Genomic DNA, 18664 nt, shown 5'->3' on the forward strand with positions numbered 1-18664 from the left:
GCATGAAATAATGTATGGCTCAAGATGGAACCAAAGTTTGAGGAACCTTCATAGTGTGATTTGAGCACTGCATTCTGTATAGCATGTGATCTATATTGAAAATCATGAATTTAATTATATTTGGTCATATGCATGAAGTATAGGATATTTGAGATTCGCCTTCATAGGGTAGTGCTCATAAAAGCTAAAAGTGATAGAGCAATTCTAAATGATGAATGATACATGCATACACACACCTAATATGTTGTATCTGCCTTCACAGGCGAAGTGCGCATATAGACTAAAGGCGCCAGAGCAATTCTAAATAGGTTGAGTACATACAAATGAATCATATTATGAGGGTTACCCTAGAGGAGTACCTAGGCTATTGAACCATGAATTGCCTATTGGTATGAGGCACATGAAATGATTAGTCATGTTAAAAAGATAACCCTTATAACCCATTAATAGTTAGCCTACCTTGGATAGGGTAGGTGGTACAACCTCGAGTGACATATGTTATGTTTTTTTGAGCAAGGCGTCATAGAGGTCTCCAGTCACTTGTAGGTTTTAGAAGTCAGGGCTATCAACGTGTCTTAGGTCATAGATCCCCAACTTCTGCAATAAGTCCATGATGCATCCAAATTAGTGGTTAGTGGCCTCTGAAGAGTTCTCTTGGTCATGATACCATCATCTTTAGAATAATTTCAGCTAGTCACTCGGGTGATTAAAGTGCATGGCATAATAAACCCCCAAGTGATCTTGGTCTGAAATAGTTAGTGGCTCTATATGTACCCACATGGAATGCAAATATTGAAACAAAAACCCTCTTATTCATACAATTTGTATTAAAAATATGTCTGTTAATTCAATGAATAACGCTTGATAATGAGCATGGTTTTGCATAATGTCACAGAACATCCATGAGCCTTGCATAAGTCATATGTGATACTATGTTTTAATGTGATAGCGTGTTTTATTGCTTTCAAAAATTGTAAACTTCATATTATTTTGTTGAATAACTTCATTAAGGTAATGTGATATCAATGAATGCAAATATATGTTTAATATGATTACCTGTGACTTGGTGTTTACCTACCAGGCTTTCATGAATCTAACCTCTTTTTATGTGATTATAGGTAAAGTTGATTTGTTGAACAGTGGATGGCGAGATGCAATGGCGGCATTAAGAACCAGAACTTCGGCATCAAGAACCAGAACTTTTAAGGAACTAAGGCTAGACCTAGGATTTTGTTTTTTATCCTAAGTAAATTCAGTTTTATTGTTATTGTGCAAAATGTAACACGACTGAGGTTTTGAACCCAAGTTAAAAAGATTTTCACTGATGATTTTAATAATAAAAAAGTTTTAAATTTTTAGGTGTTTTACGGGTTTAAAATCTTGGGGCACTACAGTAATTTTGCATACTTAAAAGAATTTTTACATCACCGCATGCGAAACTTCATGAATTCCACAAACACTTTAGAAATTCTGCAAACTTTTCAGGAATTTCACAACCAACAATGAAAAATAACTTCACAAGTAGTGTCACATTTTTTGTACTATAGAAGCAAAAATCGTAAGAAATTTTGCAACTCTATGCAAATTTTTCATGAATTTTGCAGAGGGTTGCAAATATTTTTTTCTTGCAAAATTTCTTATTCACCTCTATCATTCACAGACGATTCATCAAAAAATCGTTGGAGGGTGGCTAACATCGGGGTTTGCAAAAATAAGGCATTCATATACAAAAAAAGGAGTTGAGAAATGAATTGTCATTCTTTCACAAAATGAAGTCGTTCATACATTGCATTCATTACATTCTTTTACAAAATGAATATTCTCATGCATTTCATTCATTCTATTCTTTCATAAAGTGAAGTCGCTTGTATATTGCATTCATTCCATTCTTTAACAAAATAAAGTCACTCACTTTCGGCTATCACAGTTCGTTAGAGGGGATGCCTTATGCATCATCATCCTTCATGTTCTCTACTTTGAGAATGCAACTCTCACGAACAACTCATGGACTTTTGATTTTCTATCTCACTCGTACCCATAAGATCTCACCATCAATGAAGTGTCGCAAATCTTTTTACCATCGATGCTTTTATTGAGAAAACTCATCATCGATGAAGTGTTGTTGATCTTCTCACCACTGATGCTTTTACTGAAAAAACTTACCCCCATGCTTTTACAAAAAACTCACCGTCAATGAAGTGACGCCCATGCTTTTACCGAAAAAACTCACTGTCGATGAAGTGTTGCCCATGCTTTCGGGGTTTACCATAACCGGTGAATCGTTGCCGATGAACCGCTACTAATTTTTACAAAGCCTAAATGTCACTAGAATGTCATCGAAAGATCACCGAAAGGATTGGGGACCAAAAGAATCCTAGGTTGTGAAAATAGGGCATATGAATGCAAATAAGGGGTTGAGAAATGAAACATCATTTATATAGAATGAAATTTCGCAAGAAAAAAAAATTGCAATGCCCCTGTGATACTTAAACAATTTTCGCAATGTGCCTTGCGATAATCGTCACGATTTTCGCAAGTGTTTTGAAATTTTGCAATCTTTTTGGAACATCGCAACCTCATATGCAGTTTTGTTGATGAGTTTCATAGGTTCATCCACTTTCAACACCGTGACTCACAAAAATAAAAAAATCCTAATTGCAAAGGGTAAAAGCATTAAAAAAAAAGTTCAAACCTGCAAAATTATATATTTGGCGGATTTGGTAAGTTGTGGGACTCGTTCTCGCATAACCTGCTAAATTGTTTACATTTTTAAATACTTATGTTTAAACAGATCATTATCACACATACTGCTGTCTCGTCACATTATCAAATTAAAAAAATGCTAACACTAGGATTTCAACGAGAGATCATCTCTGATCCCATGACAAAAAATCATCTATAAATGCCAAAGTTCCACCACCACATCACAACATGCAGCATTCTAGAGCAGTTTTATGATATTTTCCCCCAAACACGTTTGATGATCATAAACCACCCATCCAAATCTCCACACAGATTCTTGTCATTCCTCAAACGGGTTTTGGATTATCGAGGGCTTCAAAACAAAGTAAATCGCCAAAGCTGCTGAAGTTATCAGCTATTTACAAAGAGTTGTCCATCTTTTGGAATATTACATTTAACTGCATGTATTCACATCTTTGTTTTAGAGATGGTTTGGTTTAACTCACTCAATTGACCATCGTTTAGTCAATCAAAATGACTAAAATGCACTCAGTGTCCATTTCTTTAACAAAAAACAAAAAAGAGTTCTTTATGTACCGTAGGCAGGTGTTTGAAATGCAAACATGCTCAAAGAGTTCCTTCTCTTTTGTTTGTATCATAGTCACAGATATCGGTGATATTGTGATATTATGGTTGTATTTTCTGCAAATGATATTATAGGTAGAATATTGCGATATTTTGGAAATATTGCCAATTTGATAATATCATGATATTATCGATTATTGCTACAGTTTTTATTTATTTTTTGCATCTTAAATGTGTTTTTCTTCTTTATTTTGCATTTTTTACTTATTTCTTTTATTATATATGTACTTTATTATCTAAACATGTTATTTTTTAACTTATTTTTATAGATTTTTTATTTTTTTAAGCCCCGAGATTTTTCACCAAACCTATAATATCGTGAGCAATGTTGTGAAAAGCATTGAGGCGTAGCGTAGCGCTCCACCAAAAACTGAAACGCCTTGAGGTATAAAGCGTAAGCCTCAATTTCAAAAAAATACTTAAATAATTCTTTAAAAATACAAATAAATAAAAAAATACTTTATTGATGAACAGCCAATTTGAAATAAAAATCTCAAATAAATACCAACAAAAATGAAATTAACATGTAAAAGTAACGTTAATGTGTATATTGATCTATGTAAGTATCTAAGAAATAAAAAGTAGGCCACAATAAATATTAAATGAAAAGTCATCTCAGATTTCATTAAAGAGTATCTGGTATCTATCCAAATGCATATCAAATGAATTTAAGATTGTTACTTGAAGAGATGAAATAGAAACAATTAAGCAACCTCCACAAGAAAACATATAGAACAAAGAAAACTTGAAATGCAATCAATATGGTAGCATGACAATTATTTGAATAACAAAATTATCACATTAATATAATTTTTAGAAAGGTTAACTAGTTACCTGGTTCATCCCTTGAGTGGTAAAAAAGTTCAGTTGGACAAAGCAGTGTTAATTTTCAAAACAATGTTAATTTTAGAAAGATTAGCTATCAAAACAATGTTAATTTTTCAACTTGATGAACAATAATGAGGTCGGTCGACTAACAAGAAGGATAGAGCATGTGTTTGTGTTGCATGTGTGTAACAAGAGAGGGAGACAGCGAGAGGGAGAAACAGAGAGTGAGAGTGAAAGGGAAAAACAAAAAAAGAGGAAAACAAGAGAGGGAGAGACAAAAAGAGAGTGGAGAGGCAACAAGAGAGGGAGACATCAAGAAGGAGGGAGACTTACCGAGAGAGAGAGGGTGAGACCTTCTTCTTATTTTTTCTCCTCCACCTCCTTTTGAGAGAGAGAGAGAGAGAGGGGGGGGAAGGCGAGAGACGAAAAAGAGAGGATGACAGTGAGAGACGAGAGACCCTAATCAGTTGAGCCTCCCCCTTTTTTTGGGTCAAATTGGGGCTTTGACCCAAACAAAATGAGGCACACGCCTCAGGTTGAGGCATGCATCTCATAGTGTATGAGGTGTGTGCCTCAAACTGTTTGCGCTTTTTATTTTTGCCTCAAGGCCAAAGGGCCCTTGCCTTGTGGCAAGGCATGCTTTTTGCGCCTTGAGGCATGCTTTTAACACTAATTGTGAGAAATAGCCTCGTCAAAATATAGCCAATAAATATTTGTGACTATGGTTAAGGGACCTATGCAATATTAAGGGACTTTTTGAATCGAAGACAATGAAAAAACAAGAGGCCTCTATGCACCAAAGCTAAACAATGATTCTTGTCACCAAGCTCCCATATGGTTCACAACAACAACTACGCCTTCATCCCAAAACAATTGGGGTCGGCGATATGAACCAAAAAAGAAAATCATTCTGGGTAGTCCACATGAATCCTTCTCCTCCAATCATTTCTATCCAATGCCATATCCTCGGTGAGGTTCAAAGCATTCATATCCTTTTTTATCATCTCCATCTATGTCTTCCTAGGCCTACCCCGACCTATTTTAACTAATATATTTTCTCATTTCTTCCATCCTTCTAACTGGAGCATCATTAGGCCTTCGCCGAATATGTTCAAACCACCGTAAATGATTCTCTCTCATCTTATTTTCAATGGATGCAACACGTACCTTCTTACGTATCTCCTCGTTCTGAATCTTATCTTTTATTGTATTTCCACACATCTATCTAAGCATACGCATCTCAGCTACACTCATTTTTTGAATATGTTGTACCATATAGTAAAGCGGGCCTAATAGTTATCCTATAAAACTTTTCCTTCAACCGCAATGGCATTCTACGATCGCACAACACTCCAGTTGCACTTTTCCATTTCATTCACCCAATCTTTATCCTATGATTTACATCTCTACCAATTTCTCTATACTTTTGAATGATAGATCCCAAATATTTGAAACAATCATCCACCGGTATTTATTTCTCACCAAGCTTCACTACACTCCCATCACCACTTCGTTGCTTACTAAACTGACATTCCATATATTCTGTCTTACTCTTACTCAACTTAAAACCTCTTGCTTCCAATTTCTGTCTCCATAATTCTAACTTAGCATTAACCTCAGCTCTAGACTCATCAATCAAAACAACATACACCACGACACATTTTCTTGAATTGATCTCGTAAGCTCATCCATCACTATAGCAAATAGGAAAGGGCTTAAAGCAGATCTTTGATGTAACCCAACCGTTATAGGAAAATTGGTTGTCACCCCTCCACAAGTGCGGACATTGGTTACTACTCCTTCATACATATCTTTAATTATACTAATGTACTTGAGAGAAACACCTTTCTTCATCATTGTCCACCAGAGAACGTCCCTAGGTACTCTATTGTATGCCTTCTCTAAATCAATAAAAACCATATGCAAATCTTTGTTCCTCTCTCTATATCTCTCAATAAGTTGTCTAAGAAGATGTATAGCTTCCATAGTTGATCTTTCAAGCATAAAACCAAATTGATTCTCCGATATCATGACAACCTTCTCCAACCTAGACTCAATCACCCTCTCCCAAAGTTTTATAGTATGACTCATGAGTTTTATACCACGATAGTTTGTGCAATCTTGTATATCACCCTTATTCTTATATAGAGGCACCAAAGTACTCTTCCTCCACTCATTAGGCATCTTATTTGTTCGTCAAATCTTGTTAAAAAGATTTGTCAATCATTCTAAACCTTTCCCTCCAAAGCATTTCCAAGCGTCGATAGGTATACCATCTGGGCCAACTGTCCTTTTTTATTTCATTTTCTTCAAAACCTCTGCAATTTCTTTCTTTTGAATCTTGCACATGAAGTCACGATTCATCTCATGAAAAGGAATGGAGAAGTCTCCAAGATCTTGAGCATGACTTCCATTAAATAGCTTATCAAAATAATCTTTCTATCTCTCCTTAATCTCCTTATCTTTGACTAAAACCCTTTGTGTTTCATCTTTGATACATCTAACCATACTCAGATCCCTCAATTTTATATCTCTCATCTTTGCAAGCCTATAAATATCCTTCTCGCCCTCTTTGGTATCCAACTTGTCATAAACCTCCTTATATACCTTATCCCTCGCGTTTTGAACTACTTTTTTAGCTTCCTTCTTTATTATCATATACTTCTCCAAATTCTCATTATCACGACTCTTACTTAGATTTCTATAACACTCACTTCTAACCTTAATAGCTAATTTGACATCCTCGTTCCACCATGATGTATCCTTACCTAGCGGTGCAACACATTTAGACTCACCCAATACCTCCTTAGCCACCTTTCTCATGTCACCCACTATCTTATTCTACATTGATTCTGAATCCTCCTCGAGACACCAATCAGCTTCATTAACTACCTACTCTACAAACATTCCTTGTTTAGCTCCTTTCAGTGCCCACCACTTAATTCTAGGATCTATCCTATGTCTATCCCTTTTGCGGCATTGTCTAATTCTAAGATCTAAAATTAAGACTCTATGTTGTGTAGCTACACTTTCTCCTGGTATAACCTTACAATCGATGCAACAACCCCTATCTCTCTTTCTAAGTAGGAAAAAATCTATCTGGCTCGTATTAACCCCGCTTTTAAATGTTACTAGGTGAGACTCCCTCTTCCTAAACCAAGTGTTTGCTAAGATCATATCATAGGACAAACCAAAATCTAAAATCCTTTCTCTACTTTTGTTTCTTTCTCCTATACCATAGCCTCCATGGATACTCTCAAATCCATCCCTACTAATGCCTATATGTCCATTAAGGTCACCGCCGATGAAAAGCTTTTCTCCATAAGATATCTCTTGTACTACTCCATCTAAATTTTCTCAAAATTGACGCTTAATGAAATCATCTAGACCTACTTGAGGTGCATAAACATTAATAATATTAATAATATGCATACTTAATACTAATTTAATAAGTAAAATCCTATCACCCTTCCTACGGACCTCAACTACATTATCTATAAACTCACGACTCATAACAATCCATACTCTATTCATATTCCTATTTATTCTTGTATACCAAATCTTATATCCCCAAGGTTCTATCACTTTTGCTTTCTCACCTACCCATTTGGTCTCTTGTAGACATAAAATATCAATCTTTCTCCTACACATAACATCTACTAACTCTACCAACTTACCAGTTAAAGACCCTATGTTTCAAGTGGCTAACATAATTTTATGGTCTTGGACTAACTTCTTTACCCCCAACCCGTCCAACAAAGTGAGAGAACCCTTGTCTATTTGAGACCACACCCGGGCGCCGGTGTGACGCGTTGCTTCTGGGTGACGACCTAGCAACCCTTGCCCATTTATCACTGCCTCTGGGCCTATAGAGTACAACGCGTCGCCCAGTAGGGAACGCCCCAACGAAATTCTCAAATTGTTTCATATTCATAGAGTATGACTAAGTTTTTATGTTGGTTGTCACTGGCCTACCGCAGCCCTCCTCCTTTATCCGGGCTTGGGACCGACAGTGTATAACTAAACAGTTATACACATGCGGAGTTAAGCTCCCATATGGTTAACCTAAAAAAAAAAGTCCACAACTACTTGTTGCAAAATAGAGAATTTTGTGTGACAAAAAAAAAATAGGATACTCTTACTAGCTTCAGGTTTAGATCCCTCTTCTAATTAAGCATCACAACATTCTTGCAGTTAGGGATACACATGAGTCGGGCTCGAGCTACAAGCTCGGCTCGCTAAAAAAAAGATGTACAGGCTCAACTCGAGCGCATCCCGAGCCGAGCTTAACCGGGTCGAGCTTGAGTTGAGCCCGAGTTAGTGTTTCACACTTCTGACTTTTAAGTACAACGAATCGAGCTAGCCCAGGCTCAGACTGTGACTTGGTTCGTCTTAACAAGCAGAGAGAGAAATAGAGAGAACCTCAATCGTGTTCCTTTGCTACTGCACTCCTCTGCCCTCGACCAGGTTCCTCTGCCGCCGCACTCCTCTGTCATGTTCCTTTACCGCCACACCTTCGGCATGGAAGAGAGGGAGTGGGAAGCTAAGCAAGCAAGGGAAAGGGGGAAGAGAGAGTGCGAAAGGGGAAAGTAGGGCAGGGACAGGGTTCGAGAAGGGTTGGGGTGATATTAATATATATTTTTTATATTATATAAAATATAAATACGAGTCGGGCCTTATCGAGCTCGGTAGGCCGATCAAGCTTGGCTCGTTTGCACGTCTGAGCCTCATAGCTTAGTTCAAGCTCGGCTCATTTACGAGATGAGCTGAGCCCAAGTCAAGCCCGAGTAGGCTCGGTTCATTGTACATCCCTACCTGCAGTCCAACAAAACGTCCTCGAAGCAAACTCTATATATTAGAAATAAAATGGAAGAGCTTGAGGTATGCATTACAGCTTTGAGAACAAGAGAAAAGGAAGAGTTAACTTTTAGAAGTAGACTAGAAAGTGTCGCCTCTCCCACAATACGTAGGATTGCGTTATTATTCTCCCATTTCAAGAGAAGGTTCTCCATAACATTACAATCTAGTTGCATGATATTCAATTTTGATTTAGTTGCTTCATATTTGTCATTATGACCATTTACCGCATATATTGCCGCTGGTATTGTCATCATAATTGATATTTCATTGATCATCTGAGATGAGGTCTGATGGATACCCTTTTCTGTACACGCTTCTCAAATTCATTTATGATCCTTGGACTCCACTGTCCTTTTCCCAGGACTTATCTAGTCGGGCCTGATTAGGCATCTGATATATTATGCATTCTTTGAATTTGATCAAATTCCCCGAGTCTAATCCAATTATAATTACAACAAAAGCATTATACATCCATTGCGAAAACAATTCAAATCCAAGTCATTCAGATCAAAATCTACTACTGATCAAATGTTACATCTTTGGCATAATGGAATGGCCAAGAAGCAGGGAATGAAAGTTTCAACAACAAATGCATCATCGTTAGCATGATGAATCTGATGCATGTGCAAAAAACTGAAAACACGGGAACTTCAGATTTTACTCCCATCAGCATGAAAAACACTGCTGTCAACATCTCTGGGACAGGCTACTTACTTGACACTGATTGGTATCTGTAAGGGATGTTACTAACTTGGAATGGTCATAGGTAGGCAAGAGTTGTGGCCTCATTGTCATCATTCATACATTTCAACAATGTGGTTCTTTGTTGCAGTAGATCCCAAGTTAATGAAAACTTGAGCAAGTGATGGTATCTAAAACATGAATGGTGGATGCAACTCCTACCTGAACTTCTAAAAAGAAACTGATCCTGTTGCGGCATGAATGAGAGAGAGAGAGAGAGTACCATCCTTAATGTACATATCAGATAAAGCTGGAAGATGATGGAGCTTGTGCCATCCATGGTATACCTCCAGAATATGCTAGTTTGCAAATCAGTATATTTCTGTACAAGTTCATAATCTGTACACCATAGCTCATTCCAAAAACATAAGATCTTCAACACATTGCCTATAATAGAAATAACTGATCTGGAGGTACAAGAATCTAGCAACATATTTTCAAAAAGCCATCTTCTGTTCCAACAACAAACAACCGTGAAAAAGGAAGGATGTTTATGCTTGACAAAGTTGACATGTTTCTAGCTCCACAATCAGATGTATACAATTTTCGTGGGTTAACCCGTTGATGTCGCTCCTGTAAGATCGATAAGCAGAATCTTAGAACAGGAAAGAGAACAAAATGTGACAAAAAGTAAGTTATTACTAATATACAATCAAGGAAACATGTTATTATAACAAAAATAACTTGATACTGGGAAGGAGAGATGCAACTGTTTAAAGTGCTTCTAATAGTCAAATTCACCAAGGCAAAACTAAAAAGGTCCTATCTTCTTACTTCTGAATGACAAAGTGAGGAAAGACCGATCTTGTTCCCAGAAACCGAAATCATATCTTGACCCCATACTGAGAAACCAGAAACACCATCTGAATGACCACTGAAGACATAAAGCTGACTTGGCCAGTTCCTGCAGCACAAGTCACCCACATTAAGATGCAGTATAGCATAAGTGCAAAAATTGGTATCTCACAAAATGGAGATCAAAAACTGAATGAGGATGCCAGCCTAAGTAATGAATCCTTCGGCTGGGAAATTGATAGAACACCCTTGTGCAAGTCATGGTTTTGCCACCAACAAGGGCCATTAGTTGGAGCAAATCCCAATAGTCTGTTAAATTGCCATAGCAAGGGTGCAGGCACCCACTGTTAATTATTTAAACAAACTTTGCTTCTCAATTTCTCTAGTATGGGTTAGTATCACTAAAAACTAGTAGACTATTTGAAGCAGAATCACCACAACAAAAAGGGGGAATACTTTTGAGTAAATTTTCTAAATCCTCTTTGCTGTTCAAAGTTCAAACACACAAGGCATCATGTGACTTGATTATTAGGGTGCCTGGAGTGTTGTGTATTTTTTATTTATATCATTTCATATTTTCCTTATTTTTTGTATTTTTCAAATATTTAACCTTATATATATATGAATATTTTCCTGATATTTTTGCAAAATAAGAAATTTTAAATTTATCATGAGATTCTCCCATTCTGAGGAAATCTCGATACTGAGATTTGAGATGACAGTGGGGTATGGGGGTTGACCAATATTATTTTCACTAAGTTCAATGCTAAGTAAACCAAACAATTTCAATGGATTCTTGCTGGAAAGGTCAGAACCTAGTCAGAGAACTCCACCTAGACCCCTAGCCATCTTTCATCCTGAGCCTATGTGGGAAAATGCTAGAAATGTGGCCAGGTTTTGAGTATCAATATACTTATTAAAAAAGCATCACCTAGACTGCAATTCTGACCGAATTTTCAGCTACTTTTCGGCATCATTTAGGCAGGAACTTGGTAGAGCAGATGGATTTCTGTTTTGCCACCAGAAACCCATTTAACAAGTCACTAACCCTAAATTAGATATACAGCAGGTGTATTGTATTGTGTATAACATTCTAAGTTTTCTTGTGAATTTACAAACAAGCACAACAGATGAAAGGATCCATTTTCTTTTCAAAAGTTGCTTGCATTTGTTCAAAAATTCAAATACAAACCAACGCCGCCACCCCCACGTTCCCCCTTAAGGCATTCCTGAGATTTTCAAAAAACATTTTTTTTTATATTATTTTTTTTGCTTTTATATTTTAAAAACTTTTCTAATTGCTTCTTTATATTTGTGCAAGAAAATAATGATAAAACCTATTATTTCTTATATTTGTTATTATTCACTATATTTTTTCAAATTTTAATACTTGTGATTTTTTTTCCTAGAAAAAAAACTTTTTGGAAAATAAATCCCAAGAAAAACCTTATCGAGAACAATATTGGCAACTATGGTTTTAACATTATAAAAAACAATATAAAGTATCAACCTTTGTGCCCCCCCCCCCCCCCGGCCACCTAGGTATTCGATTAGGAACATGGTGCCTGTAGGCAGTAGGCTGGTACATAGGTAGCCCAGGCAGCTTAGGCAACTTAGGCAGGATTCTAACTAAGCCCCACAAATAGTTGGTAATTCATATGTTGTGATGCTTATGAACTTAAAAGAATTACTCTTGGTAGAACAATTAACACAAAGCAACCCCATGTAAGAAAAGGTCAATAGCAAAAGAAATTTAATAAGCATCTCTCTCTCTCTCTCTCTCTCTCTCTCTCTCTCTCTCTCTCTCTCTCTCTCTCTCTCTCTCTCTCTCTCCTTACATGTGTATTTGTGTGCATGGATGTGCATGTGTGCATCTCTCTTTATATTTCTCATGACCATCATAAATACCTTCTTAGATCCCACACACGCATCGTTCTGTCAAGGGAACTTGAAACAAGCAAATGGTCTTCTGGTGCTGCCAACTGCAATATCCCAAAGGATAAGACTGAAGAACATGGCAAAAAATTTGAGTTCAATCATCAAATTCTGATTTCAAGGAAATATGTCAAACTAACTTTTGTTATAAATCCATCATGTGCCCGCCAAAGTGCAACTATGTTCCCACTTCTTGCATCAAGAAGCCTTATGTGTCCTGAGTTAAGACCAGCTGCGATCCAAGATGATGAAGATCCAACTTCTCTCTGTTGGTGATTGCCAGACCCACAAGAACAAATTGCAGACACGAGAGAAGAAAAGCATGACTCAGCTGTTTGACTCTTCCATAGATGCAGTTTCTGGTCTTGAACAATATCAATAAACCTGTATATGGAAAAATATGATTGAGTTTTAGATTTTACTACCACAATTTGTACCTCAAAATTATTTCTGTTGCCATAATACTATTTCCAGAAAAGAGAATCATCTTGCCTCACTAACACTTGGGTCTGAAAAGTTAAATTTCTCATGCATGTTATGCAAAACAGAAGGTTCAGAGAGGAACATCTGTAGTAATATTAAGATGGAACTAAAATATGTTACATCAAAATATTATGCAGTGAAAGAATAAATTATAGAAAGAACTCCACCAGGGCACAAGAAACACCAAAAAACCTAAAATGCCCTTGCACTAGGATGGCTGCGGTATGATGGTATACTTTCACACTCACCACTCAATCTCCAATGGCTCCAAGAGAAAACAATGAGATTAGAAAATTAGGAGTGAAAGGGAGGAACACAATAAGATTGGACATACTCAAATCAATTTCGATGAGGATGAGCATGAAGTTATGGCTCTCTGGCAATACAAACAGCATTTTCACTGTCATAACAGAGGGGTGTAGGACCAGAAATAGTGATGCCCATGTCCTGCAAAAGCCAACGGCAGCCATGTGACATAGTAGTGGTTACAGTCATCGCTCTATACTTGGCCTATGTAATAGATTATGCCTATCAATCTTGCTGCTTACTGTGTGAACAATACAAGAAATCCCCAAGAAAGACAGTTGATATAGCACCAAGAAAGACAGTTGGTCTTCTTTTTGTAGTTTAGGGGTTTTCCATGTATTAATTTGGATCCACATCTTTGTTAAACTGATTTCAAATTTATGCTAATGAAAACAATTGCCGTGCTTGAGTTTTGAATTTGAAATGCCAGAAACACCTTTGTAAGGTCTTTCTTCTTTGTTTTTAGGCAATGGAGATGGATTTTTTCTTTGTTGATCATGTTGTCCGTTTCTAGTAGTAAATCTCTCTCAGATCTTTTTTTTTAATGTCAATTAATGATGCCAGTAATCATACAAATTCAAAAAGAGAGACTCATAAAAGTTCCAATGTAATGTCACGCATTTTCACAATTAGTCATTTTATGATTTTGTCAAAAATTTGGCTAAGTCGGGGAGAAAAATCATTTAAACCTCGATATTAGGTCGATGCTTTGGAATCTGGGCTTGGCCCAGGTCTCATTGTCAAGGCCTAAACGAGTCAATCGAAGCGTAAGAAAGGGTTTTATTTTTTACCTTTAAATTCGAGCGAAATTCGAGTTATTTTCGGGCGAAATTCGGAATTTGGTATTCGTGTAATATGTCGTTGGATGCGTCTCAGAATTCTGAGTGCAACAATATTTTACTTTTCTGAATTCGAGTTCTGGTTGGCCCGAAAATCGCATTTTTTTAAAAATTGAGCAGTTTGTCAAACTGGATCCAAAGTTGGATCGGATTGGATCTAATGCATATGATCCGAATTATTATGGATTTGGATCTTATTCAAGACCAATTTTAATCTGGATTTAATCCAAATCATGATCCAATTTTGTTTTGGATTTGGATTCGAATACGGACCCAAATCCATGTCCAATAAAAATTTAGCTTTAAATTAAAGTTTAAAGCTTTAAATTAAAGTTAGTTTGGGTTAAGAAGACTCCTAAAGTAATTAAACCAACTTCAAAAATTCAAAAATATTTAATTAATTAATAAATAAATATTTAATTATTTAATTATTTAATTATTTAATTAAATTTTATTAATTCTGAAATTTTAATTTAGGGTTGATTTGGACTTCTTAAAAGAGTCCTTATACCTAAGAAGACTTAAAGAAGGATTAAGAAAAGACTTTTAAAAGAATTAGAAAGTTTAAAAAAAAATCAACATAGAGGAGTTTTAAAAATTTGGAAACAAGAGAAGGGAGTTTCAAAATTTTGGAAACTCTCCTTCTCCAGCCCATTTAGAGGGCTGGAGAAGGGAGGGGCGTCACTGTAAAAATGTCTACGAAGAGACAATACGCATACAAGCACAAATACCTCATAAGAGATGTGCACAAAGGCACTCAAATAACACTTGAACAAGTACGCACAAAGGCGTAAGAAAAATAATCATGCACAAAGGCATGAAAAGGAAAAATATATTGAAAATGTGAAAAGAGCTTGAGCTCACAAGCTTGATAATTTACAAGGGAAAACACCCCTATTTATGCACAACAAGAGGAGCCACATAGGGAGCTCCCCAACGACTCTTTTGGGGAGCCTTCCCTTGGTGGCATAATCCACAAAAAAATAAAAAATAAATAAATAAAAGAAGAAAAATACAATCATATTCCAAATGGAATATGCGTAAAATAGAAAATTACATAAATACCCTTTTCAGGTTATTATAAACAATATATATACATACATACATACATACATACATACATACAATGAGATAAATGATTACATTTTAACACCCCCCCTCAAACTTACGGTGCGATAACCGCAAGTTTGCCAAGAAGAAAATTAAATCTAGGCGAACAAAGAGCCTTAGTGAAGAAATCAGCCAGTTGGTACTCAGACGTCACATATGGGAGATCAATGATCTTCTTCAAGTATTCTTCCCTGAAAGTGACAATCCATCTCTATATGCTTCATGCGTTCATGAAAAGTATAATTCTTAGCAATATAAATTACACTTTTGTTGTCGTAACATAACTTTGTTGGCTCTTTAATATAGACTCTCATATCTTCTAGAAGACGCCGAATCCATACAATTTCCATGGTTGTGGATGGCATGACTCGATATTTGGCTTTGGTGGAGGACAAAGAGACCTTTTGTTCCTTCTTGCACCTCCAAGAGACTAACGATTCACCTAAGAAAACACAAAAAGCAGTGGTGGAGTGACGATTATTGGGGTCACCTCTCCGATCAAAATTAGTATAGGCAATTAACTTTAATTCAGAAGATGAAGACAAAAATACTCTCTTATTTGCAGTTCTCTTTAAGTATCCGATGATGCGAAGAACGACACTCATGTGAACCATTGTAGGAGCATGTTGAAACTGACTGAAAATATGGATCGCATGTGACAAATCAGGCTGAGTGATGCTAAGATACATTAGTGAGCCTACCAGTTGTTTGTAAGGAGTAGGATCAGACAGAGGAATCCCGTCATCGATCTTCATTTTCGAGCCCACTATTTTAGGAGTTTCGCAAATTTTGTTATCTGAGATTTCTGACCTGTCAATAATCTCAGAAGCAAGTTTAGTTTGAGATAGAAAATAACCACGTTGCGAGTAAGCAACCTCAATTCCCAAGAAATATGTCAGAAACCCTAAGTCTGACATTTCAAATTTCGAAGTCAAGACGGATTTGATATCCTTGACTTCTTTGACATCATCACCTGTTATTAACATATCATCAACATATAATAATAATATCACAATACCTGCATCGGATTTTCTAATAAATAATGCAGTATTTGTATAACAGGAAGAGAATTCATTTTCTAACATAACATTGTTAAATCTGTCATACCAGGCTTTGAGTGTCTGTTTCAAGCCATAGAGAGCTTTCTGAAGACTAAGAACTTTATCTTTAGGAACTTTCATACCTGGTGGGGCATCCATATAAACTTCTTCATTAAGATCACCATTTAAAAAGGCATTTTTAACATCCATTTGAAAAATGTTCCAGTTTTTAATAGACGCAATAGTGATGAGACATCTGACTGTAACCATTCGTGCTACGGGTACAAATGTCTCTTTGTAGTCAATTTCATATTCTTGACCATACCCTTTCGCGACTAAGCAAGCTTCGCTCTTAGTCTTAACTTTAAACACCCAACGACAACCTATAGTTTTCTTTCCAAAAAGTAGAGTTTAAAATTCCCATGTGTTAGCTTTCCTAAGAGCTTTGAGTTCATTTTTCATAGCTTCTTGTCATTCGACATATTTTTTGGCTTCCTCAAAATTTCTTGGTTCAAAATAAGAATGAATGGCACTAAGACAAGCTCTATACTTAGGTGAAAAAGAGTCAAAAGAGACAAATCTTGTTGGAGGCTTCCTATTTTTTTCAGTTCATCTGGGATCATGTATGGGAATAGAATCACTATATTGCTCAATTGCACTTCTGAAAGTATTTCTATCTCTACGAGAATAGGTTATTGGGTCATTTGTTGTTTTGTCTTCTTGAGTAATAGGTGAGTTAAAGTCGTTAATGTCTACTTCATTATCATTATCATGGTTTGATGATATTTCATCATCACTAGACATATCATCATTACTAGATAATAGGTCAAATAAGAAAGAATAGTCAACATTTTCATGGTGAGTCATTTTTTTCAAAACCACTCTCATTTTCCAAAAATGTCACATTTCTTGAAACATGTAACTTATCATTTTTAAAATCGTAACAGCGAAAGCCTTTTTGAGTCTTAGAATATCCAAGAAAGACACAGGGAATAACTTTAGGTGAAAGTTTGTCATTTTTATCTGTAAGAACAAAGCATTTGCAACCAAAAATTCACAATCTGTTATAATCAGGTTCCCTTTTATATCGTGTTTCAAAATGAGAGATTTTACCCAAATTTCTAGATGATAAATGATTGATAATATAGACAGACGCAAGAACAGCTTCAGCTCAAAAAAATTTGGAATATTTTGAGCTATAAGAAGAGTTTGAGTGGTTTCAATGATATGCCTATGTTTTCTTTCGGTCAACCCATTTTGTTGAGGAGTTTTAGGACATGACCTTTGATGAACAATACCACTATCTTCAAGATACTTCTTGAATTCATTTGAGAGATACTCTCCTCTAGAATCGGTTTTAAATATCTTTAAGTCGCTATTAAACTGATTTTTAATCATCACATGATATGATTTAAAGCATGAAAAAACTTCATGCTTATGTCTAAGAAAATATATCCAAGAGTATCTAGAAAAATCATCCACAAAAATCACATAATAGGCAAATCCTCATTTTGAAACAATAGGTGCCGGTCCCCAAACATCCGAATGAACAATTTCAAAAGGTTTAGAAGTAAACATGGATCTTTATTCAAAAGGCATACTTCTCATTTTTCCAAGAACGCAATCATTACAAGAGAATGTATCTTTACAAAGTTTTTTAGCAAAATGCAAATAAGATAACTTGGTAATATTGAGATGACCAAGTCTTTTGTGCCAAACATTTATATCTTTATGTTGGGCAACATTACAAAAAGAATTTTTAGGAACTTGAAGAGAGTCCATATAATATAAGTCCCCCTTTTTAGAGTCTTTCCCAATCAATTTTCCGGACCGGCGATCCTGTATTAAACATTTATCAGAGAAAATTTTAATATCACATCCATGGTCCGAGAGTTGAGAAACGGAGAGAAGGTTCAAGTTTAATTTTGGTATAAATCTAATTTTGGGAATGAAAAAGTTTTGAGTTTCAAAATTCCCAACACATTTAATTTCAAGAGAAGTCCCATCCGCAGTAGAAACAAAAGATAAAGAACTATTTTTTGAACATTCGGAAAGAGTATACATGTTTCGGGACATATGAAAAGACGCACCTGAATCCAAAAACCAAGAAATTTTACCTGGAGGAGAGAAAGAAGACACGACGGCTCCCGAGATGGCTCCCTTGAGGAGAGGTTGAAGTGCCTCCACAATTTGGTTTAGTGAAAGGATCCACTTGAAGAGATCTCCTCCTTTTGCGGCTGAGAAGTGGTGGACATGGCTAACAACTTCTTCCATTTGGGACAAACGGGTTTGATATGCACTGGTTCTTTACAAAAATAACAAATAATTTTGCTATAATCTTTTTTTCCACCTTGTCCACCATTTCCTCCTTGATTTTGATTTTTAAAATGAGGGGGACAA

General features: G+C 36.1%; 1 protein-coding gene across 1 annotated transcript in view; it reads right to left on the reverse strand.

Moving 5' to 3' along the window:
- Positions 1 to 10075: 10075 nt before the first annotated feature.
- LOC149845716 (protein serine/threonine kinase) overlaps positions 10076 to 18664 on the reverse strand; it is a 78302-nt gene continuing 69713 nt past the window's right edge. The window contains exons 14-17 of the mRNA XM_089997710.1: positions 12627 to 12870; positions 12460 to 12533; positions 10531 to 10660; positions 10076 to 10329 (exon numbers count right to left, since the gene is read on the reverse strand). Coding sequence (XP_089853836.1) covers positions 10180 to 10329; positions 10531 to 10660; positions 12460 to 12533; positions 12627 to 12870 — 598 coding nt within the window. The 3' untranslated portion in view covers positions 10076 to 10179. The remainder of the gene's footprint in view (positions 10330 to 10530; positions 10661 to 12459; positions 12534 to 12626; positions 12871 to 18664) is intronic.

Source organism: Nuphar pumila, chromosome 2 (genome assembly GCF_984573655.1).
Source record: "Nuphar pumila chromosome 2, dmNupPumi1.hap1.1, whole genome shotgun sequence".
Lineage (NCBI taxonomy): Eukaryota > Viridiplantae > Streptophyta > Magnoliopsida > Nymphaeales > Nymphaeaceae > Nuphar > Nuphar pumila.